The 27,337-nt window shown below is 41.4% G+C and overlaps 2 protein-coding genes across 6 annotated transcripts in view; one reads left to right on the top strand and one right to left on the bottom strand.

Moving 5' to 3' along the window:
• BMX (BMX non-receptor tyrosine kinase) overlaps window positions 1–20,081 on the top strand; it is a 45,883-nt gene extending 25,802 nt beyond the window's left edge. For both annotated transcript variants that reach the window (XM_027533930.1, XM_027533931.1), the window contains exons 10-19: window positions 857–911; window positions 2,553–2,632; window positions 5,356–5,483; window positions 8,139–8,213; window positions 9,054–9,225; window positions 10,856–11,072; window positions 12,025–12,089; window positions 13,732–13,850; window positions 17,211–17,368; window positions 18,912–20,081. In XM_027533930.1, the coding sequence (XP_027389731.1) occupies window positions 857–911; window positions 2,553–2,632; window positions 5,356–5,483; window positions 8,139–8,213; window positions 9,054–9,225; window positions 10,856–11,072; window positions 12,025–12,089; window positions 13,732–13,850; window positions 17,211–17,368; window positions 18,912–18,986 (1,144 nt within the window). In that variant the 3' untranslated portion in view covers window positions 18,987–20,081. The remainder of the gene's footprint in view (window positions 1–856; window positions 912–2,552; window positions 2,633–5,355; window positions 5,484–8,138; window positions 8,214–9,053; window positions 9,226–10,855; window positions 11,073–12,024; window positions 12,090–13,731; window positions 13,851–17,210; window positions 17,369–18,911) is intronic.
• A 462-nt stretch (window positions 20,082–20,543) lies between these two features.
• ACE2 (angiotensin I converting enzyme 2) overlaps window positions 20,544–27,337 on the bottom strand; it is a 51,895-nt gene continuing 45,101 nt past the window's right edge. For 3 of the 4 annotated variants that reach the window (XM_027533926.1, XM_027533929.1, XM_027533927.1), the window contains 2 exons: window positions 25,703–25,897; window positions 20,544–20,898 (listed from right to left, as the gene is read on the bottom strand). In XM_027533926.1, the coding sequence (XP_027389727.1) occupies window positions 20,769–20,898; window positions 25,703–25,897 (325 nt within the window). In that variant the 3' untranslated portion in view covers window positions 20,544–20,768. Of the gene's footprint in view, window positions 20,899–22,643; window positions 23,605–25,702; window positions 25,898–27,337 lie in introns of those variants that run through there. The other variant, XM_027533928.1, reaches the window with a different exon arrangement.

Below are 27,337 nucleotides of genomic sequence, written 5' to 3' on the forward strand. Positions count from 1 at the left end.
GCTCCTCTGTCCATGGAATTTCCCAGGCAAGAATACTGGAGTGGGTTGCCATTCCCTTCTCCAGGGGATCGTCTTGACCTGGGGACTGAACCCAGGTCTCCCGCATTTCAGGCAGATTCTTTAGCATCTGAGCCACCAGGGACTTAGAGGCTGGCATTAAGGAGAAGTGGGAATAACAAGGCACACTGCATCTCTCAGACAACCTGCTACCTGACAGTGACTAAGTCAGTTGGACACTAGGAGAACACATATTACTAGCTTTGTTTTTGTATGAGTTCTGTTATTGTTTCATTGGCTACAAGTGTAGTGAGAGCTTTTTCAAAGTACATGTCACTGCCTCCACTTCCCCTACTTCTACCCTCCAGAAGGCACCTGCTGGAATCATTCAAACTAAGATAAAAATGACTGAGAAAGACCAGCACAAAAATTATCCAAAGATAATTGTACTTTAACAATTGACAAAGATTTAAACCAATGGGAGTGAACCTCTCATCATGGACTTTAGTCTTTAGTATTTAGATGAACTGGAAGGCTTCCTTTGATTCAGAAAGCCCAGCTGTGACCATACAGACAGTCTCTGTCTCCATCATTTCTAGATTCCAAAGTGGGGTGAGAGGTGTGCCTTGGGGAAACAATCAGGAAAGATATGTAGGCCCCACCCCCAGAATCACAACTGGGTGGTGGAGACTCAGGAATCTGAGTTTTTTAAATAGCTCTTCAAGTGATTCTCTTCAGCAGCCAAGTTTGGAAACCCCTGATCTAAGCCAATGCATCATTTTACAGATGAGAAAGTTAAGTGACAAGTTATGCAATTAAAAACTATTCATTCTCAAAATGGAATTCTTTTCTATTGCAGCTGGTTTGCAGGTAACATCTCCAGGTCACAATCTGAGCAGTTACTGAGACAAAAGGTAAGTAGTTTCATCTTTAAAATAGCCTCTAAGAATGTCTTTCTGTTGTTGGGCTCAGAGGGTACCGCACTGCTCACAGAAACCCTATCGTTAATTATACAGTCCAGACATCATAGTGCTAATTGTTCAGTTTATGGGTTACCAGGTCCTTCACATCTAGCCTTCCTCTATTCCCTTTGCTCTATAATAAACCATTCAAAAATTCAGTGGTTGAAGCAAGATCTATGATTCCTCACCATTCTGGAGGCAGCTGGGCCAGCAGTTTTTCCGCAGGTTTTGCTTAGATTCACTCACGTGGCTGCCTTTAGCTGGTGGACTGACTAACAGTGGGGTTAGCTGGGGTAGTCAACCAGGGTGGGTGCCATGTTCCATCTCCATGTGGCTAACTTGGGCTTCCTCACAGCATGGTGATCTCAAGGCAGTGGTTGAAGAGGCCAAGCCTCACAGTTCAGGGCAAGTAAATACGGAGTCTCAGCTTTTGTCATGTTTGCTAATGTCCCACTGGCCAAAGCAAATCACATGGCCCAGCCCAGAGTCAATGTGGGAGGGGACTGCCCAGAGCAGGAATATACAAAGAGAAGACTTACTGGGGGCCATCTGCACCTCATACTTCAATTCTGTCACAAAAACCATTAGCACCTAAACCAGAGTACAGCAGATGTAATGGGGAGTAAATCTATCGGATTTTGTTACTAGTTGGTAATGGACTTACCAATGGCAAACTCTTTTGACCTACAAAAATAATACTTTGCTATAGTTCAACGTAATACAGCATACCAATTATTTCTTTGAGGGGTAATAACGAGAAGGTGGTGACCACTATCGAACTCAGTATTTTTTCACATTCACAGTTTTAAAATCCACTTTGTCTCAATCTAAACTTGCTTAGAATCAGAACATTAAGCAAAGCAAGTTGAGCATAAATTTAACAAATGATTTGTTCTGTATCTTTGGTGTTCCAGGGGCATGATATGGTGATAGAAGTGTTAGTCACTCAGTCATGTCTGACTCTTTGCGACCCCATGGTCTATCCATGGAATTCTCCAGGCAAGAATACTGGAGTGGGTTGCCATTTCCTTCTCCAGGGGACCTTTCCAACCCAGGGATCAAACTCAGGTCTCCTGCATTGCCAGCAGATTCTTTGCCATCTGGATAGCTGGCTTTAAATTTTATTTCTGAAAGATTAAAATGTTAGGCTTGCACAAACACCAAACAGGGAAAACTATCACAGGTTAAAAATTAACTGGAGAGGAAGAGTTGAGGCACATAGTTCAGTTCAGTTCAGTCGCTCAGTCTTGTCCGACTCTTTGTGACCCCATGAATCGCAGCATGCCAGGCCTCCCTGTCCATCACCAACTCCCGGAGTCCACTCAGACTCACGTCCATCGACTCAGTGATGCCATCCAGCCATCTCATCCTCTGTCGTCCCCTTCACAGGGTAAACCTATAAAGACAATGGATGAGAGAAAGAGGGAAGCTAAACTGGGAGTTCTTTCCGTGCCAACTAGTGGGCAATCTGTGCTGTCAATGACATTTAAAGTGGATCTAAAAGATCTATTTTCCTACCACCTACCAGCACAAGTCATTTTCAAGAATAATGAAAATGTTTTCTGTCCCTTCCATATTCGCCTTTCTATTTAGGGGAAAGAAGGAGCATTTATGGTTAGAAACTCCAGCCAGGCGGGAATGTACACAGTGTCCTTGTTTAGTAAGGCTATGAAGTAAGTACGATGTGGATTTCTTTATCTTCTTGTGTATGTTCTTTGAATATCCTGGTCATTGGGTCACATTTTGCGATAAGACCCCATCTTTCAACTCTGGAATTTGGAATCAAAGTATTTCTGTTGAATGTGACTATTTGTAGTTGCCTTCCCCCACCCCCACTACTTTCAAGAGGCTGTTTTCTAGGTGATTCGCTCCTACCCATTGCAGGCAGCAGAGTATTGCCCAGTATACGGACTGCCTCAGGAAACTCTTGTTAAAGGAATCCTGCATTATTCCCCCTTGATTCATCCTGAGCCTAGAAAGAGAGAAAAATAGCAATGGCACCTCTCCACTCTTGGTTCTAGCAACCAGCCGAACTGAGAAACCTACCCCAACGTCTGGTTTTTAGTAAGTCTTTCCAGTGGGAGCAGGAGGTTGATTCAGTGTAGCAGTGTTTTCACTGATGGCTCCTTTCTAGGATGCTGTCCCATTGGTGGGGTTAAGAGTTCTGGTGTGAAGCTGCACCTCTGAGTCCAAATCCTGACTCTGCCATTCCAAAACATTAGGACATTAAGCAAGTTACTTAATTTCTGTGCCTCAACTTCCTCATCTGAAAAGTGGACATAATAACAATTATTATGTTCTATGGATGAAATGGATTAATTCACATATTGGAGCAGAACAGTGCCTGGCACATAGTAATGTGTTTACTATTATTGTTGTTGTTTGGAAAAAGTAATATGAGCTGCCTCACTACTTCTATCCCAACACTTAGGTGTATATAAGGCCCCCACAGTCATCTCAAGCAAGCTGTCATCAACAACATCAGGATTCCCCTCCAGAGTTTTATAAGCCACTTTCCCATTGGTTGTTAGCCTTTTTGTTCCTTCTAAACATCCTGTGAAGCAAACAGGAAAGCTGTTTTTACTTGCACCATTTTACATGAGAGGATTGTGGTTCAAACAGAGCTTACAAAGACCCACCCTCAAAACTAATAAATGACCCACTTGAACCCAAACCTTCAATAGCTGAGTTCATGTTCATGTTCTCTCAACCATATCCCTGTGTCTTTGCTGAAATCTGGTCAGATCTTGATTAGGACCATTTGAAAAAAAAAGTCTACATTTGCGACCCTTTCTTAATGGTTGGATTGAATGACCTTGAATGACTGAAGGGCCTTGGTGGCTTCTCGATATGCCCTGTCTCATGCTGCATATATGTATTTTTAAAATAATTAATGTAAAAGTTATTTTATTTCAGGAATGTTTTCACAGAGTGCCTACTTCCAATTTGAGATAACAGCATGTACCATAAACATCCGCATGGCATCTTTCACTGCTAGAAGCCACATTCCCGGTGCACCTCATGCACAAAGTTGCAAATGTGGGTGGTGACTCAAGCCAACCCAGTAAGGAGGCAGAGAAGGCCTGGATCACTGAATATCAAAATCTCTGCGGCCCTCAGGCCCTCCAGTTTCAGCCAAATCTGATGTCAAAAGTCCTCTTAGTTAAGCTTCTTGACACTGGATTCATTTTTGAAGGTGGCTAGGGAGAAAAAAATCAGCAAACAGATGAGGAATCAAATGAAAAGAATCCCAGTGAATGACTACAGAAGGCTTCTTTTATGAAACACCATCAGTGGGCTGAATTTGATTCTAAGACCAAGAGCCAATGAGCCATTTGCAACAAGAAAGCATCCTTTCTCTTTTTATAATTACAATTCTAGTAAGGGTGGTATTATAGCAATAAGAATATATTAATAGTTTTTTATGTGCCAAGTATAGTGCAAACTGATATGGTCATAATCTCAACTGAACTTTGAAATAACTGGATGAGGTAACTAGCCAGCAACAGAACTCTACTCAAAACCCAGTTCTAGACTGGTGTGTGTGTGTGTGTGCACGCGCGCGCACACATGCACTTAGTCACTCAGTCATGTCCGACTGTTTGCAACTCCATGGACTATAGCCTGCCAGACTCCTTTGTTCATGGGATTCTCCAGAATACTGGAGTGGTAGCCATTCCTTTCTCCAGGGGATGTTCCCAAGTCAGGGGCTGAACCCTTGTCTCCTGCATCTCCTTCATTGCAGGTGGATTTTTTACTGTCTGAGGCACAGGGAAGCCTGGACTGCCATGCCATACTCTAAAATCTAAGACAGGCACATCATTGCTGGTTAGCCTAAATCAACATGCATCAATTCACCACTATTTTTACAAGTAGAGCAAAAGAAAAAGAATGTTTTATGTGGAAAAGGTACAAGTTCACAAGAGGAATTAAAGGCTGTTCCCACCCACTCCATCCTGTACACTCCACTCCCAAAAGAGCCTCCACCCACAGCCTAGTGACCATTTTTTCCCATATTTTAATCTCCATTATTATCCTAAAAGAGAACTGATATTTCAGAATAATGATCCTAAAAACTGCAGGGCTCTCAATCATCAAAGGAAGATGGCTGCTTTATACTTACTAAGGGAAGAACCATACAGAAAGGGGGAATTTTATGATAGGTGAATTCTGTATGAGCACAAAGGATCCACTGAGTTCAGAGAGGAGCTCTCTTACATAATTATGGCTTGTCATGTATACCTCCAGAAAAAACACTGGATGTCGAGACTGAGAAACCGTCTCTGACTTTCCTCTCCAAAATTTGCAAATGTACCTAAGAAAATGATTTAATCATTCTTTAATCAAGCTTCAGTTGTTGATTTAAAACATTCTAACATTCTTTCTTCCTTACTAGTGATAAAAAAGGAACTGTCAAACATTACCATGTGCATACAAATGCTGAGAACAAATTGTACCTGGCAGAAAACTACTGTTTTGATTCCATTCCAAAGCTTATTCACTATCATCAACACAATTCAGCAGGTAACTTGGTTCAGTTTTTCTCTTATGCTGATAAATATAAATTTTCTTGGACATTACTGACCCTCCAAATTCTTTTTTAAAACTGAAGAATAGTTGATTTACAGTGTTTCAGGTGTACAGCAAAGTGATTCAGTTCTATATATATATATTCTTTTTCAGATTCTTCCCATTTTGGGTTATTATAAGATACTAAATATAATTCTCTGTGCATTACAGTAGGACCTTGTTTGTTTTACATGTAGTAGTGTGTATCTGCTAAACTCAAACTCCTAATTTATCCCTCCCCCTCCCCCAATACTCTCAATTATATAAGGAACCATGAAAGTAGGGGGAAAATGCTCACAAGCCCTATGCTTGCTGTGCGGGGTTTTGTGTGTATGTGTATGTGTATATACACACACAATTTTATTTATTCATTTACTTTGGGCTCTGCTGGGTCTTTGTTGCTGCACTGGCTTTCCCTAGTTGCAGTGCGTGGGCAGTCACCGCAGTGACTTCTCTTGTTGTGGAGCATGGGCTCTAGGGTGTGCAGGCTTCAGCAGTTGTGGCTCCTGGGCTCTAGAGCACAGGCTCAGTAATTGTGGGGCACAGGCTTACTTGCTCTGCGACATGTGGGATCCTCCTGGATCAGGGATCGAACTCGTGTCTCCAGCATTGACAGGCGGATTCTTTACCACTGAGCCACCAGGGAAGCCCTGCTGTGTGGTTTTTACCCTACATTTCCTGGAATATAACATTATACACTCTACAATGCCAGAAAAAAACGAAGCTGAGTGAGTTCAATGACTTAGAAGTAGAGATTCCCTTTTAAAATATTTGCAGGGTTTTTTTCTGCCTATAGAAGATGATTGCAAAATTCAAATAAGATAGAAATGTGCATCATTGGAGACATAACCTCCATGAACAAGTCAGTGTCTATTCTGAAATTTTTTTCTACGCTGATACTAACACTCATTATCTATGTATATATATTATATATGTGTGTATGTATACACATTATATGTTTACAGAGATGAGATCATTCTACATATACTACTTTTCAGCTTACTTTCTTTCCTCAGCATCTTAGAGGTCTTTCCACGCACATGCATACAGTTGAGTCTGTTCTGTTAAAAGAGAATTCTAGTGTAGAATGACTCCATCATTTTTCACCTAATCCTACACTGATAAGCAGCTGGAGTATATACAATATTTTCCCATAATACTGGCTGTTTCAGTAAATATAGCTTTGTGCACCTGTATGGGTGTTTCTGTAGCCAAACTCCCTAAAAGAATTTGAGATAATGGTTAAGAACATTTAAAATTGAGGCACTGTCAAATGCTTTTCAGAAATGTACACTCCCACCAAGAGCAACACTTCATTTTCACTGACTCTGGGTACTATCACTCTTTTTAATTTTGCCTGATTGACTGCTGAAATATATATACAGAAATTGCCATATGATCCAGGAATTCCATTCCTAGGTATATATCCAAAGAAAATAAAAACATTCACTTGAAAAGATATATGAACCCCATGTTCATAGACACATTATTTATAATAGCCGAGATATGGAAGCAACTTAAGTATCCATCACCAGATGAACAGATAAAGAAGATGTGGTACATATATACAATGGAATATTACTCAGTCATAAAAGAGAATGAAATTCTATCATTTGCAACAAGTCAGTGGACTAGAAGGTTTATGTTCAGTGAAATGTCATACAAAGACAAATACTTTGTTATCACATATGTGGAATCTAAAACATAAAACAAAAGTAAGAATATAACTAACCATACTCACAGATACAGAGGACAAACTAGCGGTTACTGGGGGAGAGACAGGGAAGGGGCAAGACAGGGGTAGGGGATTAAGCGATACAAACTACTATGTATAAAATTAACAAGTTATAAGGATACATTATACAGCACAGGGAAATATAGCCATTATTTTCTAATACCTTTAAATGGAGTATAATCTATAAAAATACTGAATCACTAGGTTGTACACCCAAAACTAATATAGTATTGTAAATCCACTGTGCTGCTGCTGCTGCTGCTAAGTCGCTGCAGTTGTGTCCAACTCTTAGCGACCCCATAGACGGCAGCCCACCAGGCTCCCCCGTCCCTGGGATTCTCCAGGTAAGAATTATGGAGTGGGTTGCCATTTCCTCTTCCAATGCATGAAAGTGAAAAGTGAAAGTGAAGTCGCTCAGTCGTGTCCGACTCTTAGCGACCCCATGGACTGCAGCCTACCAGGCTCCTCCGTCCATGGGATTTTCCAGGCAAGAGTACTGGAGTGGGGTGCCATTGCCTTCTCCAGATGGCTAGCTAATAACACAATAATAAAAAAAGGAGAAAAGTTAGAAAAAATGGGGAAAATTTTTAAATAGATTCCATCAAGAAACTAATTTTGATGAGATTTTTAAAAATCACATAAAGTAGTTTTACACTTTTAATTTTTGCTTTAATAGAACTAATTAGTCAAGTCCAGCAAATTAATTTTACAGGACGAATATGGTCAAAATAGATTCTTTTGCATGAGAACATCCTGAACTCTGTGCTTTTTCAGCTCCTCTAGACACAGCAGAAGCAGAGATGTGAACCAATGTAATGTAATGTGATGTGATACAATGTGATCATGTGATGATAATGTTGCTGATTTCATTGCAGGCATGATCACACGACTCCGCCACCCTGTGTCGACCAAGGCCAATAAGGTTCCCATCTCTGTGTCCTTGGGAAGCGGTATGGACATGCCCTTGTGCTCCTAAACTCCTATCTTTTGTGGTTTAAAAATATACATATATTTATATGTATATATACATACATTTTTATATATTATACATCTGGTGGCTCAGCGGTAAAGAATCCTTAGTGTGCTTAGTACCCTTAGTTTGGTAAAATAACATTACATTTTCTTATAAAGCAAATTAAACTCTGATCTGGGAGAGTGTCATTATCATAAGTACACAAGGTTGCAAACTAGCCCCATGATCAGGCACAGACTCCAGAATGAGAAAGGACAGGCAGTGGATCCATCTTTTTGGTATGCTCGGGAGATTACAAAATTAGGTTGGTAGGATAGAAAAGATTTTAGTTTGTTCAAGAAAATTAATGAATATATTACAGCTGAGGCCCTCCCTGGCCCTATCTGAACAGGGATCTGCTTCCTGTCTTCCTTTTTTCCCCCAGTAAATTTACAATAATGACACCCTCCCGGATCAGAGTTTAATTTGTTTTAGAAGAAAATGTAATGTTATTTCACCAAGCTAAGAGCGCTAAACACATCAAGTCTTTCCAACATACCTCTGGTTGCTAAAGGTTTTTTAACTCTAATCTTTCTTGTCACTAATTGAAGCTACTTCAGGAACAATACTGTTCTGGTGGCATTGTCATGTGGTTTAACAGGTCATAAGATCACATAACTAACAGTTTTCTTTTTAAGTGAGCAACTTTTTAAAAAAAGTCTTGCTGTTCTTCATGTTGTCAATATTAAAGTCTCACTGGAGAGGAAGTCACTTGAGAAGCTGTTAGCCTCAAACTCTTCTATTCTTATCCTGAAGAGTGCCTGTCTTGCTTTATTAGGAATCTGGGAACTGAAACGTGAAGAGATTACCCTGTTGAAGGAGCTGGGAAGTGGCCAGTTTGGAGTGGTCCATCTGGGCAAGTGGAAGGGGAAGTATGATGTTGCTGTTAAGATGATCAAGGAGGGCTCCATGTCAGAAGATGAATTCTTCCAGGAGGCCCAGACCATGACGTAAGTTTCTTCTGAGGAACTGTTGTTTAGCCCTCATCATGAGAGGACATTCATGCTAACAGGACTGTCCCTAACATCTGTAAGGCCTGAACCAAGAGTCCACATATCATAGAATATATAATGGAATATTAGCCATAAAAATGAAAAATGTCATTTGCAGCAATATGGATAGACCTAGATATTCGCATATTAAGTGAAGACACAAAAAGACAAATATCACATGATAACACTTATATGCGGAATCTAAAATGGGACTCAAATGAACTTATCTGTGAAAAAGAAACAGACTCACAGACATACAGAACAGACTTGTGGCTGCCAGGGGGGAGGGGAAGTAGGAGGGATGGAGTGGGAGTTTGGGGTGCAAAATGCAAATGCAAATTATTATATACAGAATGGATAAACAACAAGGTCCTACTGTATAGCACAGGGAACTATATTCTATATCCTGTAATAAACCATAATGGAAAAGAAAAAAGAATCATCCTGTTAATCGATAAAAGTAGGTCAATTACATAAGGAGTAATTGATGAACATCCTAATAGCTGTGGGGACCTACTAGAAGTGCTATGTCACGTGGTTGTGGTGGTTGTTTGGTTGCTAAGTCATGTCCGACTCTTTTGTGACCCCGTGGACTATAGCCCGCCAGGCTCCTCTGTCCATGGACTTCTCCAGGCAAGAAAACTGGAGTGGGTTACCATGCCCTCCTCCAGGGGATCTTCCTGACCCAGGGATGGAACCCATGTTTCCTGCTTGGCAGGCAGATCTCTTTACCACTGAGTCACCTGGGAAGCCCATGTCATGTAGTTACTATTTTCTAATCTATTAACAAAAAATGACATCCTAACTCAAAATGAAGCTTTTTTAAAAGAAAAGAAAATCACAACTAATCTCACTTCTCTAATATGACAACTGTTTTCATTTTACTAATGAGATGTTTAGACATCAGTTAGATGCTTTAAAATAGAAGTGACTGCTCTTAGGATATGCTGCTGCTGCTGCTGCTAAGTCGCTTTAGTCGTGTCTGACTCTGTGCGACCCCAGAGACGGCAGCCCACCAGGCCCCCCCGTCCCTGGGATTCTCCAGGCAAGAACACTGGAGTGGGTTGCCATTTCCTTCTCCAATGCGTGAAAGTGAAAAGTGAAAGTGAAGTCGCTCAGTCATGTCTGACTCTTAGCGACCCCATGGACTGCAGCCCACCAGGCTCCTCGGTCCATGGGATTTTCCAGGCAACAGTACTGGAGTGGGGTGCCATTGCCTTCTCCGGCTCTTAGGATATAGCTTCCTCCAAATCAGTCATAGAAGTTCTCAAGATGCTACAAGACTAAGCAGGATTTCTGAGGTATTAGACAGACCACTGCTTCCCTGATTCTCTGCAGGAAAGTTGAATAAGCACCCAAAGCAGCTTAATGGATGCTGAGGTTGTCAGTGTCCAATAGGAGGCAGCTTTTTTCTGCCTCCAAAGGCTAATGCTCCCAGAATCAGATCCTAAACTTTCCCCTCTCTTCTGTTTCAGTATAAGGGCAGAAATTAAAACAAACAAAAATCTGACAGTGATTCTTTTTCAGGACATGTGGAAAATGGAATTTGGAAATTCAGTATTGAACTTTGAATATCTGTTGTTTCCAGGAAACTCAACCATCCCAAGCTGGTGAAATTCTACGGAGTGTGTTCAAAGAGATACCCTATATACATAGTGACTGAATATATAACCAATGGCTGCTTACTGAGTTACCTGAAGAGTCATGGAAAAAGACTTGAACCCTCCCAGCTCTTAGAAATGTGCTATGATGTTTGTGAAGGCATGGCCTTCTTGGAGAGCCACCAATTCATACATCGGGACTTGGTAAGGAAAGAAAGCCATCTCCAGCTCCCATCTTCAGCAATGGGGCCATTGGGAGGGATGGCAAAGAGAGCATCTTCACTTACATTGCATTGGCCAAAAAGTTCATTTGGGTTTTCCCATAAGATGTTACAAAAAACCCCAAATGAACTTTTTGACCAACCAATATTTTGCTCATTTGCTTAAGCACATGACACTTTTGTGATAAAAATCACAACTCAAAATAAAACACTTAAGTATAGAAGGAATTTCTAAAGAAGCCATCCAGGTCTATGTAGTTAGGTCGTGGTATAATGGAAAACAGATGCAAAGGAAAGACTTTGGTCAATTTAGTGGTTCCCAGAATCATTTAACCCAAGCTTACCTTTACTCCAGGAAGGATTTAGTGCTAAAGCAATCATTTAATACGATAACTGAAAACACAAGAAATGAAATGTGTACATCTTTGAGTCAGGGTGGATGTGGAGAGTATTCTTCTTGATTTGTACTGGTATTGATTGATCTTTAGAGATTTTCTGGTGCTAAACAGCAAACATGCCACGCATGCTAGGCCAGTGCATTCCGGATTCTCAGTGCTGCATTTACACCTTCAAAGCGCCTGTTAACACACAGGGTCCTAGCAATGGAGAGGGAACCCCTAGACGTGATTTTTCCCTTCTCGTTGATGAGCTCAGGTTCTGTGTTTCATGTCTAATACCTCTCATACCGTTTGACAAGGATGGATGCTTGACGGAAGATACTTCTGTGAGCACATTTTCATTTTGAAAGATTGAAAATTGCAAAGGAAAAAAGACAACATCTATACTCTAGATATTTTCTTTTAAATACAGCATTTGGGGTTGTGATATCTTAGATTTTGCTGACAAATGTCCCAAAGAGAAGGAAAATGTGTGATTTTGATGTCAGGGGATCCTTGGTCATTTTCACTATTGGTAATTTTGTTTTCCCTCTAAAGGCTGCTCGGAACTGCTTGGTAGACAGTGATCTCTCTGTGAAGGTTTCTGACTTTGGGATGACGAGGTAAGCCAGTTCCAAAAGGGCAACGCGTGAAAGAGGGATTTCCATTCACATCTAAACGGGGGTACAAAACATGCTCTGAATTGGGGGCTTAGAAACCTGGATCTCCTCACTCACACTACCTCTGAACACTCATTTCTTCACTGATAAAAATAGGATTGTTCTTCAGAAATTATCCCAAAGCTCTCTTAATTCTTTCAAAACTTTGATAAATATTTTCTAAATGCAAATAAATCCACAAAAGATCCTAAATATTCGTATATAACCTGTTACAGCCAGGAAAAAACAAGAAAAGTTTAAAAAGCCTTGATTGGGGTGGGGTAGGGAGAGAGAGAGAATGCGTGTGTGTGTTTCTGTGTGTGTATGATGGCTCCTTTAGCCCGTTCTGGTTTTTTCTTAATACTATATGCTCAAATGGGCACAGCATTAACACTAGGAAAAATTTTCTTGTCATTTATTAAATTTTCTATAGCATCAGGTAAGGCCGTAGACTCATTCTCTTGGCATTCTAGCAACACTTTAGGATTTGAAAAATTAGTTTGATTGTGATAGCAGTTTAAGAAGAATCTTCCATTTCCTGAATTCTGAATCCTCTTACTATTTATTTAAGCCTTAGAGCCAATTTTCATGGTTTTATACAGGAAATGAAGACATATCTGGTAGCCTTTCCATTCAACAAACATTTATTGAGTGCCTAATGCCTAGGCCCTGTGGGAGATACTGATATAAATGAGTTAATCTCTGCCCTCAAAATGCCCACAGTTGAGTCTAGAGGGCAAGCAGATGTCCCTGCCATTGAGACAAAATACAGCTATAAAGTTGTGCCAATTCAACATAACCACATGTAATTCTGAGGAGGGATAATATAGTTTCAAATTCTGAAGAGTTGACCAAATCCAGCCCTATATTTAGCAAACATGTCCCTAAAAACACCATAGGGAGATCTGTATTTTTTTTTAAGTTTTCTTCAAAATTCATTATGAAAAGCTGCTCCTCTTCCAGAACCCCTAAATATTATAAACAAAAGTGTACCGCATATCCTTGAACATATATTTTTATCATCTTGATATCTTCATAAGATATTGTTGTCCATCATTGCTTACAACAGCAGGTTAGAAGCAACTTACACAGTTAAACAAATAACATTAATTCATAAGAGGGAAGACTATTCAGCCATTAAACATGATGCTGCAGAAGAAAACGTAACCATGGGGGAAATGTTCTTGATATGTCATTAAAGGAAAAATGAAAGCAAACCTCAGTACAACAGAAACCCAATTTTGTTCAAATTATATATAGAAAAAAGATTGGAAAGTACAAGCAAAAATGTATCTTAAGTGGTAGAATGACTGACTATCCTTGGGGTGGGATTCAGAGTGATTTCACTTTTATGTGTTTTTTTAATATTTTATATTTACCAAATACGTGGCATTCATATTTTGGTATTTTCAAAACTAGATATCATTTTTAAAAAATGCTTACAAGTCATAAGCAGCCTGTAGCTAAGCTCAAAAACTGAAAGATCCAGAAAATCAAGGCCCTCGGCGGAGACTGGATGGCTGCAAGCCCTGCGTCGGCCAGCAGAGGGCTTCCCACTTGATACAGCCAAGCGGTGTAAGGGCTGTGTTAATGTTTTCCCCTGCAGGTATGTTCTTGATGACCAATATGTCAGTTCCGTAGGAACAAAGTTTCCAGTCAAGTGGTCAGCCCCAGAGGTGTTTCACTACTTCAAATACAGCAGCAAGTCAGACGTATGGGCGTTCGGTAAGAATGTGGCCACATGAGACCCATTTCACAAGCTGGCTTCCACAACAGGAAACCACATAGCAGCAACATCCATTTTCAGCAAATCCTCTGAGCACTTACAAAATGATCTGTATACCCAGAGATAAGCAAGGGATTGAAGACGATGATGGTGACCCTTTCTTGGGTCGGTGTTAGGATGTCTGCCACTTACTGTATAATTGGCGTGTTGCTAACACCTCCTCATAAAAATCCAAAGGGCTAAAAGCTTTTTTGCATTGAAGATTTTATGTTTTCAAAAAGGAGTCACTGAAAATTAAAACCCAGTTTGCATGAGGTATAAAACGTCGAAGGGCTTAAAATGAAGTCATCAACTTTCTGCATGAAAGTGGCATGATAACCATTATTCTGAGTTGACCAATTTCGGGGGGCATGCCTGGTGTAAACACCAAACATGAGTTAGCACTTTCTTTGGCCCATCCCAATTTCAGCTAGTGTCTTTGTTAAAATTCATCATTTAGATCAGGGGTCAGCAAACCATGACACAGAACCAATTCCAGTGGCCTGTTTCTATAAGGGAAGTTTTATTGGAGTGCTGCCGTGTCCTCTGCACATATGGTTTATGTATTGTCTGTGGTTGATTTTGTGCTTGCAGCAGTAACTGCCACAGAGACTGCATGACCCTCAAACCTAGCAAACTTACTGTGTGGCCTTCCCTATTTTATTAAAAGATCTGCATTGAAATTAAGTAAACATAATTACAAAATTGCTTCCCTGGTGGCTCAGTGGTAAAGAATCTGCCTGCCAAACAGGAGACACAGGTTTGATCCCTAGATCAGGAAGAGCCCCTGGAGGAGGAAATGGCAACCCAATCCAATATTCTTTCCTGGGAAATCCCTTGGACAGAGGAGCCTAGCGGGCTACAGTCCATGGGGTCGCAAAGAGCTGGACACAACTTAGCGAATAAACAGCAGCAGCAATTAGAAAACAGAAATAATTCTTAAATTGTGCTTCTGTAGATATTCTGGTATTTTTCCACATCAGTAGGAATGTCAGGCTTGTTTAAAATCACTGTCAGATGGGCCCAGGATAAGTATTACAAATTATCATAAGGTTATGGAATGTATTAAATACAACTGAGAACTATTTCATGCCTGTCTTAATCCATAAGTATAATTTGACTTTCTACATGACAACTGAGACTGTCTGAACAAAGGAAAATTTAGTTAGCCATTTATTTTTCTATGTGATAATTTTTTAAAATAATTCTTCCTTTTATAAAACTGGTATTGTTCACTGTAAAAAAATTCCAAGAAATATACAGAAAAAGGAAAAACTACAAAGAGCATTTTAGTGAATACTTAATGTCATTTTGTGCTGATGAACTTGTCAAAATTAGTTTCAATCTCTTTGTATCAATTCATATGCCTTATAAAAGATATTTAAAAAAAATAAGACTCTAGGCCCGCCCTACTCCAACTATCAGAAAATTGTGTTATTTAAAATATATCTTAGTCAAAGTCCCAGTGTACAAATAGATGAAATCAGAATGTCTCCAGTAGACCAAGAAAGAGTTTAGACCCCAGGCAGCCAAGCCACTACTCTGCCCCTTAAAGGTGGCCCCGGAGCCCTGACTGAATACAGTACAAAGATATTTCCGGAGTGTAAAGGGCAATTAATAAGGTTAATTTGCATACCCATAACACTCTGAAAATACTTTGTTTTCAAGTTAACAAGAATTTCTTAGAAAAAAAAAATCAGAGTTCGTAATAGTCACAACTGCTTTTTGACCAAAAATTGTATTACCCAGGTCAATTGCTTATCTTTTATGTGCCAGAATTTGGCTGCAAATATTTTCTGGCTGTTTCCAAAAACTAAATTCTTTCTTAAATAATCTGACCCTAGTAAGGATACTCAAAATAAACCAGAACCTCTGAAAGCAATTCTCAAAGAGGAGCCCCACAGACATTTTAAGCAACGATATTATTCATGAGATAAGTGGACCCACTTCCAAGGAGTTGTGAAGGAGTCAACAAATTTTTGGATGGTTCTTTTAGAACGTTTAAAACACACACACACACACACACAGTCCCCACAAATTGTAATAATGCCTGACTATAAATATTTTACATAAAATCTGTAGCCCTAAAAGTCAAAGTTTTGAAGTTAGTACTTCAGTTATGGTTCTAGAACAATTTTCTCCCTTCTTACATATGTCTGGTTTTCCAAGGTTTTGAGGTTGGTTCCCTGCTGGAATTCTCTTGCGTGGCTAGTATGACAGCACAATGGCCACCATTTAGAGAACTTAAAATGTCCCCAGCGTCCTTTAAGTGCTCCGAGTGTTTCATCCTATTCAATCCTCATGACAACTTTGTGGCATGCAAATATCCACATATTACAGACGGGGAAGCAGAACTGAGAAGGGCTAAGAAGCCTGCCCACCTTGTAAGTGGCAAACCTGTGCCTCAAAAGCCATGTCTGACTGGCCCGAGATGCCACCCTCTTGCCCACCATGACCAGAGCTCAGTTCCTTAATCTGGAGTCTGCCATATTCTGGATACTTCAAGAAAACACTCTGTGAACTTCCAGAAAATGAGTCAGAAAATTCTGTGCATTCACTGTTTTGAGGGGAAGCCAATGGTTTTAAGCAGATTCTGAAAAGGACACCTGACCCACAAAGTATTCTAGAACAAAGGTCCCCAACCTCTAGGGCAGAGACCCGGTGCCTCCTGTCAGATCAGTGGCAGCATTATCTTAGAAATAAAGTGCATGATAAATGTAATGCGTTTGAAACATCCCCAAACCATCCTGCCCCCTCTCCGGTCTCGGGGAAAAATTATCTTCCACGAAATGGGTCCCTGGTGCCAAGAAGGTGGAGAACCACTGTTCTAGAGGACTGAGGCAATAGAAAAGCCGGAAAGTTGTCCACGACTTTATCTTAAATTTCCACCCAAAGGTAATGTGTGAGTGCCAGGAAATTATTGCCAAGGCAGAGAGAAAGGGCGGGGACTTCCACGCCTCGCTCTAAGGCTTGAAGCTGGGGCTGTCACTGTGGCTTCGACGGGGCCGCCGCCTCTCTGAAGCAGCCCAGGGGCCCTGGCCCCAGGGACCTCCCCCTGCAGCGACCCAGGCCGCCTCCCCGTTTCCCAGCAAGAATGGGCGTCGGGGCCTCGGGGAGCAGGAATAAGAGAGCTGGGGCTCCAGAAGGGCTAGCCCAGTCTGTCCTCCCTAACCTGCCCTTCTTGCTGGGACTCATCCCCCAGGGACCCAGGCTCTGACCCAGAGCCTTCCTGCCGGGCGCGTGAAGCTCACGTAACAAACTGTACATTCTGACGTGGGCTCTCTTTCCTCTGTCGGCTGGCCGCCCTCGTCGCGGGGCAGGGATCCTGATGTGGGAAGTGTTCAGCCTGGGGAAGCAGCCCTACGACTTGTACGACAACTCGCAGGTGGTCGTGAAGGTCTCCCAGGGCCACCGGCTCTACCGGCCCCAGCTGGCGTCGGACACCGTCTACCACATCATGTACAGCTGCTGGCACGAGGCGAGTGCCCCACGAGGGGAGGGCAGCGGGCAGGGGCGCAGGTGCATCTGGCTGGTTGTTGCGTCACCACCACCGGAAGGAGCGCTTCTGAGCGGAGGCACTTGCTCCAGGGGCTTTCCAAGTGGCTCAGTGGTGAAGAGTTGGTCGCAATACAGGAGACACAGGAGATGTGGTTCAGTCCTTAAATTTGGAAGATCCCCTGGAGAAGGAAATGGCAACCCACTCCAATATTCTTGCCTGGAGAATCCCATGGACAGAGGAGCCTGGCGGGCTACAAGTCCGTGGAGTCACAAAAGAGTCTGACAGGACTGAAGTGACTGAGCATGCGCACACTTGCTACAGAGCCGGTGACGATGGCCCTGGGCCCCTGCTCTCAGGTGTTTGTGATCTGAAACCAGCACTGTAGGTGCCAACAATTTTGTTCATATTTCTTTATGGCTGTGTCGAGTCTTAGTTGTGGCTATGATCTTTTAGTTACTCTGTCATGTCTGACTCTTTGTGAACCCATGGACTGTAGCCCGCCAGGCTCCTTTCTGTCCATGAAATTTTCCAGGCAAGAATACTGGAGTGGGTGACCACTTCCTTCTCCAGGGAATCCTCCCCACTCAGGGATCGAACTGTGTCTTCTGCGTCTCCTGTATTGGCAGGAGGATTCTTTACCACTGCACCACCTGAGAAGCCCAGCTTACTTTTAAATTCATTTGGTCAGATTTTATTTTAAACTTAGTCAATCTTGACCATGCACAAAACTCTTTTCCCGGTGTCCACTTTCCACAAAACTCTTTATCACTTTTTGTAGTCATAATTTTATTTTCCCACTCAGAAACAGACACCTGTAAGTCAGACCTACTTCCTTTTCTCTTGGTGGCGGTTTAGTTGCTAAGTTGTGTCTGACTCTTTCTGAATAGTTTTCTTAGCTATTTTGCATATTTAAAATCCACAAACTAGATAATCAATTTGTTCAGCTTAAAACAAGCTTGTTCATATTTGGAGGAGTTTGTATTTTAACTTGGGAGATCCATCATCTCTATGTTATTGATGTGTCCTATTCAAAGACAACCAGTGTTATTTTCTACGTGCTCAATTCTACATTTGTGTTTTTTCAGCACCATTTTAAAGTTTTCCTCATTTGGGGGGTACTTTTTTTTAGTATTTTATTGGGGTTTGTTGCTATTGTAAATTGAGTTTTCTCTTCCAGTATATCTTCTAATTGGTTATTGTATATATACAGGAAGACTATTGATTTTGTCAGTTAATTTTATATACTGCTCTCCTGATGAATTCCTTTGTTATTTGGGTTTGTTCTATTATTAATTCTCTTGGGTTTTCAAGGTATGCAGTCCTATCTTACTCAAATAAAGATACTCTTATTTTTCTTTCTCAATTCTTAGGGCTCTATTTGTTTTCTCTTTAGAAGAAATATCTATAGCATTTCCACATTTTAAGAATTGCTAGTTTTAGGACTGAGGTATAAATATTTTACATAGTTTATTTTAAATGGGAACCTTCATAAACTAAACCATTGGGTTTTTCTTTTATCTAGCTTCCAGAAAAGCGTCCCACATTTCAGCAGCTCCTATCATCCATTGAACCACTTCGGGAAAAAGACAAGCCTTGAAGAATACGTGAGAAGATCTGATGAGAATGAGTATAAATTTTGACCAACATTTTCATTCTTTTTAAGGAAAGTAGCATAGCACAGATGTTGTAATTTAGCTAGTTTTTCTTATCGGTAGTCTGTGTGCTGTTTTGTCTGTTCTATTATCTAGAAAAAAACAAGGTAGGAAACAAAAGATTTCCTTGATATTTAGGTCAAGTTAGTAATTTTGTTTATGCTTCTCTTAGTATTATACCTTCCAGCCTATAGCAGAAGCACATTTTCTGATAGCAAAATAGAGAGGATGTATATTATGTGTAAAGATTGAGCAGAAATGAAAAATTACTTTTTGGATATTTGTTGTTCTTCTTAATATCACCACTATCATGATAATTAAATATGCTATTAACAAGTATAGAAATGGTGACACCTGCCTTCATGTCTCAATGGTTTCAGTCTTTAGCATGCATGAGAATCAAATGGAGAGTTTATGAAAACACAGGTTCATTAGGAACTACCCCCGAGATTCTGGTACAGCAGGTCTGAATGCAGCCTGAGAATTTGTACTTTTAATAACCTCCCAGATATTTCTGTGCAGTCATTCTGAACTGCCCTAGGAGACCTCATTATGTGGTGGGCACCATTAGGTGTTCCATAATTCAATTCGAATGATACAGTTCTCATCTGATACCCAAATCAGAACAACGGATTTATGTCATCATCTACACAAATATACAACTGAAGTTAAACAACGTTATTCAATAATATGTTAACTATGTGTCACAGAGACAACTTTTAAAGATGCTAAGGTAAAACTGGATGCCTTTTTCCTTTTGCTCAAACTATTATCAATTTCAACTCAATTATAACCATGGTCTTGTATCAGATTGTTGCTTTCTATGGTACTCTGCCCTTACTTGCAGGGGATACATTCCAAGACCCCTAGTGGATACCTGAAACCAAGGATAGTACCAAACCCCATATATAATATGTTTTTCCTATACATACATACCTATGATCAAGTTTAATTTATAAGTTAGGCACAGTAAGAGGTTAAAAGCAATAACTAATAATAAAACTGAATAATTACACTGTAATAAAAGTTATGTGAATGTAGTCTCTCTGTCAAAATATCTAACTGTACAAATTGAATGCCTTTTGCATCTTAACTAAGCACTTAATGCACTGCGGCTGTAACTTTTGCAGTTTGATGTGAGACGGCAAAACTAGTATGAATTTCTTCTTTCTTCACAATTTCACCGATAAAAGATTCATTGTTACCGTAGATCTCAGCCACCTCAGCATTCATTTTTTTCTTTCCATATTGAGAACTTTCACCCTTTCGCTTAAAGGAAACTAAAACTTTAGGGCTTCTCTCTGGCATTTCCGAATCACCAGCATCACTCCTCTGGCACTTTGGGGCCAGGAGTAAGTAAAACAAGAGTCCCTTGAACACAGCACTGAGGCTGTGACAGCAGACCTGATAACTATGGCCGCTAAGTGACTAACGGGCGGGACACAGCAGACAAAGGGACGGTTCGCGGCCTGGGGGAGCAGAGTTGACGTCACGAGAGTTCATCACTTTAAAACTCATGAATTGTTTATTTCTGAAGTTTTCTACTAAATATTTTCATATAGTGGTTGACCGCAGGTAACTGAAACCACCAAAAGTGAAACTGGGGATAAGAGAGCCCTACTGTAACCATTTAAAATCCTCGCGTCTGGAGCCCCGGGACTTGTGGCTAGTTTGGTAACTGAACTTTCTCTTTCCGTCTTCTATCTTGACACAGAAGTACACGAGTCCTATTTTAGCTTCTCATGACTATTACTAAAAGGTACTGTAGCTTTCAGACTGTTCCTGGGAATGTCCACCTTCACGGCCTGCTGCTGAACCCTTAGGTTTTCATCATTTTGGAGTCCGTCACTGTCATGTCTGTAATGTCAAGAAGGGAGAGAGAAAGGTTATGTGAAGGGCTGCATTACAGTGAAAAGACGCTACTGTTTTCTAGATAGAACAATCTCCCTTAAGGGACGTTCACACCCTTCCTCATCTCATCCCCCTAAGCTATTGTGAATGATTGTTCTTGGTTATTTGTTCCTTTTTTTTTTTTTTTTTTCTTTACAGAAGCACACAAATCTCATGGAACTTTTGAAACAGCCACTAGGGCATTTATATGTTCAGTGAGCATTTATTTAGCAGGTACTGTGTGCCAGGTTCCTTTCTCCCCGAGAGAAAAGGAACAAATAACACAGCCCCTCCCTCTCAACAGGCCCATCGTCAGGAGTGGGTACCAGTCTTTGCGGCTCTGATTCCATCCACCAGAGACTTGCACCACAGACTTAATGCCCCTGTGAGAAAGATTTCTCATGCCCAAACTAGGTCTTCCTGGTCCGCCCCCCCCCCACCCCCGCCAAAGGGTGTTTTTCTTTCTTCTCCTTATTTTTATATACTTGATCTAAAGATGAGACTGAGCAGGACTCTATGGGACCTTCCCGCAGATGACCCCTCTTTTCCCATCACCCTGCCTCTTGTTCGTAGAAAATCTTTAGCTTCCTAGACCTTCCCTGCATTCTATAGAGCAAATTTCATAAGAGAAAAGAGAAAATGCAGAAACAAAGAAAACAGTCAATCAAGACAAAATGATCATAGTTTAGCTATAAAGCAAAGTAAAGGAACTTTAGTTCCTCCTCAAGGGTTACAGATAATATCCTGAGCCATGTGCTTGAGCTGTTTGGCAGATACTAAAATCCCTACCGGAGAAGGCAATGGCAACCCACTCCAGTACTCTTGCCTGGAAAATCCCATGGACGGAGGAGCCTGGTAGGCTGTAGTCCATGGGGTCGCTAGGAGTTGGACACGACTGAGATACTTCACTTTCACTTTTCACTTTCATGCATTGGAGAAGGAAATGGCAACCCACTCCAGTGTTCTTGCCTGGAGAATCCCAGGGACAGGGGAGCCTGGTGGGCTGCTGTCTATGGGGTCGCACAGAGTCGGACACGACTGAAGTGACTTAGCAGCAGCAGCAGCAGCAAAATCCCTACCAGGTGGAAGAACTTAACTGCATCCTGACCACCAGCACATGGACCCCAAACCGGTTACAACCAGAAGGTTGATGATGCTGACTCTTGAAATACCACCCAAGCTTCCTCACCATCAGCTGATCAGAAGAATGTCCTCAAGCTGATCAGGCACCCTTCAACCCTCAGCTCTAATGCTGCCTTTAAAAGCCCTTTCCTAAAAGCGAGCATGAAGTTCCAGTCTTTTGAGCACAAGCTGCTAGTTCTTCTTACTTGACTAAGTTACTCTACAGTATGCTGGTCACCACATAAAGTGAACCGATAGGTAGAGTTTGGATATTTTAATCTACATAATCCATTTTATACGTTTTCAGGTCTGTATTGGATTCTGTGCTCAGAACTGGGCTAGGGGCTCTGAGATTTGTAAAAGCATTACCAGGTTTGGCTCCTAACCTGAGTGTAGACGCTCTTAATACAACTCTTTTCAACATATTTTGTTGAACATAATCACTTTATACAATACAGTAACTGAACATATTGGGATGCACTTCAAGACATGTGGGAGGTCGGGAGACCCAGGCAGCTTTGTCCCTGGAAGTGAAAAGCAGAGATAATCCACGGAAGGCCGAGCACAGAAGTACACACGAGACCACAGGAGTTTGTGAATCAAGTATTTATTGTCTTTGTGAGCTTTGTGCTCAGCACTACTCAAACATTATGGGCAAATACAGAAGAGTCAAGAAATTGGGAGCCCACTTCAGAAGTGACATTCAGTTGGGGTCCCCGTGCACTTCATAGAGAGCAACGGGAGCAAGTTCCTATCATGGCAGCTCGGGAGGGGGTTCATGGAGGCCCCTGGGGCTAGTGTGATATTGTCAGAAAGACGGTGGCCAAGCAGCTTGAAAGTAAAAAGGCAACGTCCTCCAATGGCTGTCTGGATTCTTCTCTCTTCTGTAGCCCTGTCACTCTGAAGAAGGCATGTTCTGGTCCAATCATGACTGGGGAGAATCACTGGAGTACCTAGATTAAGTTAACGTGAAGAGAGCATGTCCTCCTTTACACTTGAATTAAACCCAAGTGAACAGTGCATGCCAGGCTCCACCTCGAAGCTCCATCCATTCACAGGCACGTCCTTAAGAGCCATCCGTCCAGATTCCACACACTTGCTCCTGCCCTGTATCCTTTTTATCCATCTCTAGCAACACAATGGAAATTTCCATTTCCATTACCCCTGAACAGCCTGTGAGGCCAAAGACATACTGTCTCTATTCTCAAACAGAAACATCTCTTTAAGGAAACAGAAGTGAAGTCCTAAGGCAGAAACAAGTACTAAACGTGATGCAAGGGAAGATGCTTTCTTCTCAGGCATGCATTCTTTGGACAGCTTTTCCTGAACAGAGCCAGAGCTTTGACATTTAATGACATTCTTATCATTGCCTATGTTCCGTACTGTGAAATTAATATTTACATGCAATCAATTCATCTCAAGAGGAAATAAAAAAGATTTTTCTAAAGCGAAGTCTGAACATCATCAATATTTTGGAATCCTGAATTATTTTCTCCTTTATTCAAGTCCACAGAGCCATAAGGATTTTCTTCACTGCTTGCTTGATTTTTCCTGTTAAATAAAGTGAACTCACCTTAATATCATGATCTTAGAGTGACACGGCCTCCCTTGGACTCCAATGGCCCAGGTATCTTTTCCATCTCAGCATCTTACCACCTGTACTCATTTGCATACCAGTCCCCTTTTAATGGACTGTGGGCACCCAGAGTGCATTGAATTCACTTCTTTAGCCCGATGATCAGTTGGCACGATGGTTGGCAGAGTAGGAGACTGGTTAGGGTATAAGCTCTGAAGTCTGAGAGTGGGGGCCTCTGTGCCTCAGTCTAACTATTCAGAAAATGATGGCAAATATGTAAACTCAGTGAAATAATGCTGGCAGAGTACTCACAGTATCCGGCATATAATCCCCAATAAATATTAACCATTATTATTATTTTTAGGAACTCAGTGGTCATTTAGCCAATCACTTCATTATAAAAAACTTCCCTACTAAATTACCGATTTCCAAAGTATGAAGGTCAGGATGGGCCCGCTTTGTACTATGACACCAGCTTTAGAAACCAAGTGCATATCTTCATGTGTCACTGACTAGCTGTGCAAACTTGAGGTTTCTTGGCCTCTCTGAATCTCTGTCTTATATATATACATGAACATAATTACATAGTTATATATTATACAGTTGCTGAATACATTAATGTAAGAAATACATAAGCAGTCTTATTTTTCTGTGTAGCTTCTATTAATGCAGTGTATAGCATGAAGGAGGAGCCCAAAAAGAATTTCTCTGATGAATGAACTTTGGAATAGCGTCTACATGCAAACCTGTACTATGTAGAAGAGCACTTCTCAAACTGTAGTGTGCGTATGAGTCACCTAAGGGCCTTACTAAAATGCAGATTCTGATACACTGGGTCTCCAAAAAACTAATCATTTTTCAGAAACAGAGTCACAGACTTATGGTTACCAAAGGGGAAAGGGAGGGGAGGGAAAAATAAGGACTTGGGGATTAACAGATACACACTACTGTATATAAAATAGATAACCAATAAGGGCCCACTGTATAGCACAGGGAACTCTGTATTCTCTAATAATCTCCACGGGAAGAGTCTGAAAAAGAATAGATGTGTGTACATGTATAACTGAATGACTTTGCTGTATACCTGAAACTAACACAACATTGTCCATCAACTATACAACTAATAAAAAAATTTTTAAAAAAAATTTTTTTTAACTGACCATTTTTGTCAACTTTAGGAAGGGAACTTGGAAGCAAAACAAGTGACAGGGAAACTCTATGTGTCCTTTTGTATTTAAAACATTTTTACTATATGAATATATTTTTGTCAATGCCTAATTTTAAAAATGAAGTTATTTGTGGAAACAATATAGTGAAGAAAATTAAGCAAAACAGACTAGTGCATATCAAAATTAAAGAACACATTTAAACAACCTAATGTGTGCAAAGAGTTTTGTTAGGTGTTATAAAATATGATTAACCTCAATTACACAAGCTCAACAAAAGTAAACGCTGTCTCAAGATCAGAAAACAAATCTAGCGGCAGGGCACAACTATACATCAGGCCTCTGTGATTTAAATCCACAGTGAACTTGGATCTTCAACTCGAGAACAATTTAGAGGGTGCCCGACCCCTGAACTGAGGGTATAGTAAGGCATCCGAGCCATGGGAGGAGGGATGCAGAGGATTCAAGCGTAGCAGTTTGGAGCAAATCTCAGAGCTCATTCTTGAACCATTTCACAGTTCAAATCCATCACTAATGCATTCTCTAGGATCACTTCTAGACCAAGGAGGACTCCTCAGTAAGGATAATCCCCCCCGAGCCCACTCACCACTGCAGAGCTTGGAGTGCCTTTTAGCAGTAGGGAAATGATGCTGTGGCCAGGATGGAGTTTACTGGGGCATATCGGTAGTAAACTCCAGGCTGGAGATCTGTATGGTGGGGCCTGCTAGGGTGGCGAAGTGCTGATGAAATCTGGTAAACTTCTAGGGGGTGCACAAGAATATTTAGCTGTGGAACTGTCCACATATGTAATTGGCTTGTACAACCTACCACTTACTGCAAATTTTCCAGTTAGTTTTCCTGAAACTGTTCTGTTTTAGGATAAATAAGTCCAAGAAAGGTCACTTACTTCCTTCGATTTCTGATCCCAGTGAAGATGAGCACAACAATACCAATCACTACCACTCCCATCACGACCCCAAAGATAATCAGCCATATGGTGACAGGTGGCTCGTAAGGGGGTCCCAGCGTCGGCTGAATCCCCAGAAACTCCAGGCTGTTGTCATCCAGCTGGAAGACATCATTGATACGGTCCCGGGACAACCTATTCCCAAAAGCAAAATATTCAGGCAAAAGAAAACAGCGCAGTTATTTACTGCCTATATCACTGTCTCCAAAAAGATTTGATAAGGCTTACCCAAAGAAGCAATGAAATCAAAGTCAATAACCAGGTTCACTGACAGATTTGAGTTTTAACAATCATACCTCTTTCATACCCTGTGATCTAGATTAGGTTTGGAAACAGCTTCACTGGAAAATGAGGTTGCAAGTGTGGAAATGTGCAGATGGCTGGCATTTGTTCATTTGTGACTACTGTGTTGTAAAGGCGAAGTTGCATATTTGGTAAGAATTTCCCTTCTGTTGAGGTATGTCTACAATGACTTTATATCAAATAATGGAAAAGGACAATTGGATCCACCTCTTCTACAGATGAATCAGGCCCTATATACAAGTCTCAACAGCTGTATTTTCCAAATAAAAGGTGTTGACATCCTAATAAATGGCAGCTCTGGGGAGGAACACGGGGGAGGAGCCTTTGCCAAATTCTCCAGCACTGTGTTGGGATATGGCCGAATTTCATAGAGGGAAAAAGGATGAAGGTTACTTTTAAAACAAAAAACAGTGAAATGTTCAGTGTTCCAGGTTGAAAACCAAAGTGTCTGGCATCCCATTCTCCTGCCATTGAATACAGTGCAGGTCAGGAAGTCAGAGTCCAGCCAGAAAGAGAGATCCAAGCAGCAACCTCCATCTGAAAGAGTCTCGTCACTCTGGAAATACAAAGTTTGAGGACTCCCCGGAGCTTGCAGGAGTGCTGGGCTCCTTCGTGATGATCTCAGCTAGCACCTTCCCTCAAGACAAGTCTTGTGGAGGCAGCCAGTGAGTCTGGGTGTGCTTGGGTTGTAAACCCCACTAAGCCAGATTTTCTAGGCCAACTCTGCCCAGCAAGTTTTGGTTCTGCTTCTAAAGACGACAAGCAGCTCAAGAGCGCCACCTAGTAGCATTTCCCATAGCAATGGTATATTAAGCCTTTTTTTTCTTCTCTTCTTTTTTTAATGACAAGGGGAAACATCAACATCTATCCAGCCTGGTGGGCTACAAGCCACGGGGTTGCAAAGAGTCGGACACGACCGAGCGACTAACACTTACTTATTTAGTATCTAAGGAATCCTGTCCCTGCCTGCCTTGTTTCAGACTTTGGTTAAATGAATTCTGCATCAAAGTCCCTACAGCAATGATGGCGACACCTGTCCAGGTACCCTCTGCATTTACCATTTTCTGGGCGTGCTGGTTAGACTTCCTTCAGCCGGGACCTGCTGCCTTTGCCTGAGAGCATTCTCAGGCTGCAAGATTCAGCCCTATCCGCAGGCCAGTAAGGCTGGGGAATTACTGTCCCCTGTCGTGATGGCACCCCACTCCGGTACTCTTGCCTGGAAAATCCCATGGACGCAGGAGCCTGGTAGGCTGCAGTCCATGGGGTCGCTAA

Source organism: Bos indicus x Bos taurus, chromosome X (genome assembly GCF_003369695.1).
Source record: "Bos indicus x Bos taurus breed Angus x Brahman F1 hybrid chromosome X, Bos_hybrid_MaternalHap_v2.0, whole genome shotgun sequence".
Lineage (NCBI taxonomy): Eukaryota > Metazoa > Chordata > Mammalia > Artiodactyla > Bovidae > Bos > Bos indicus x Bos taurus.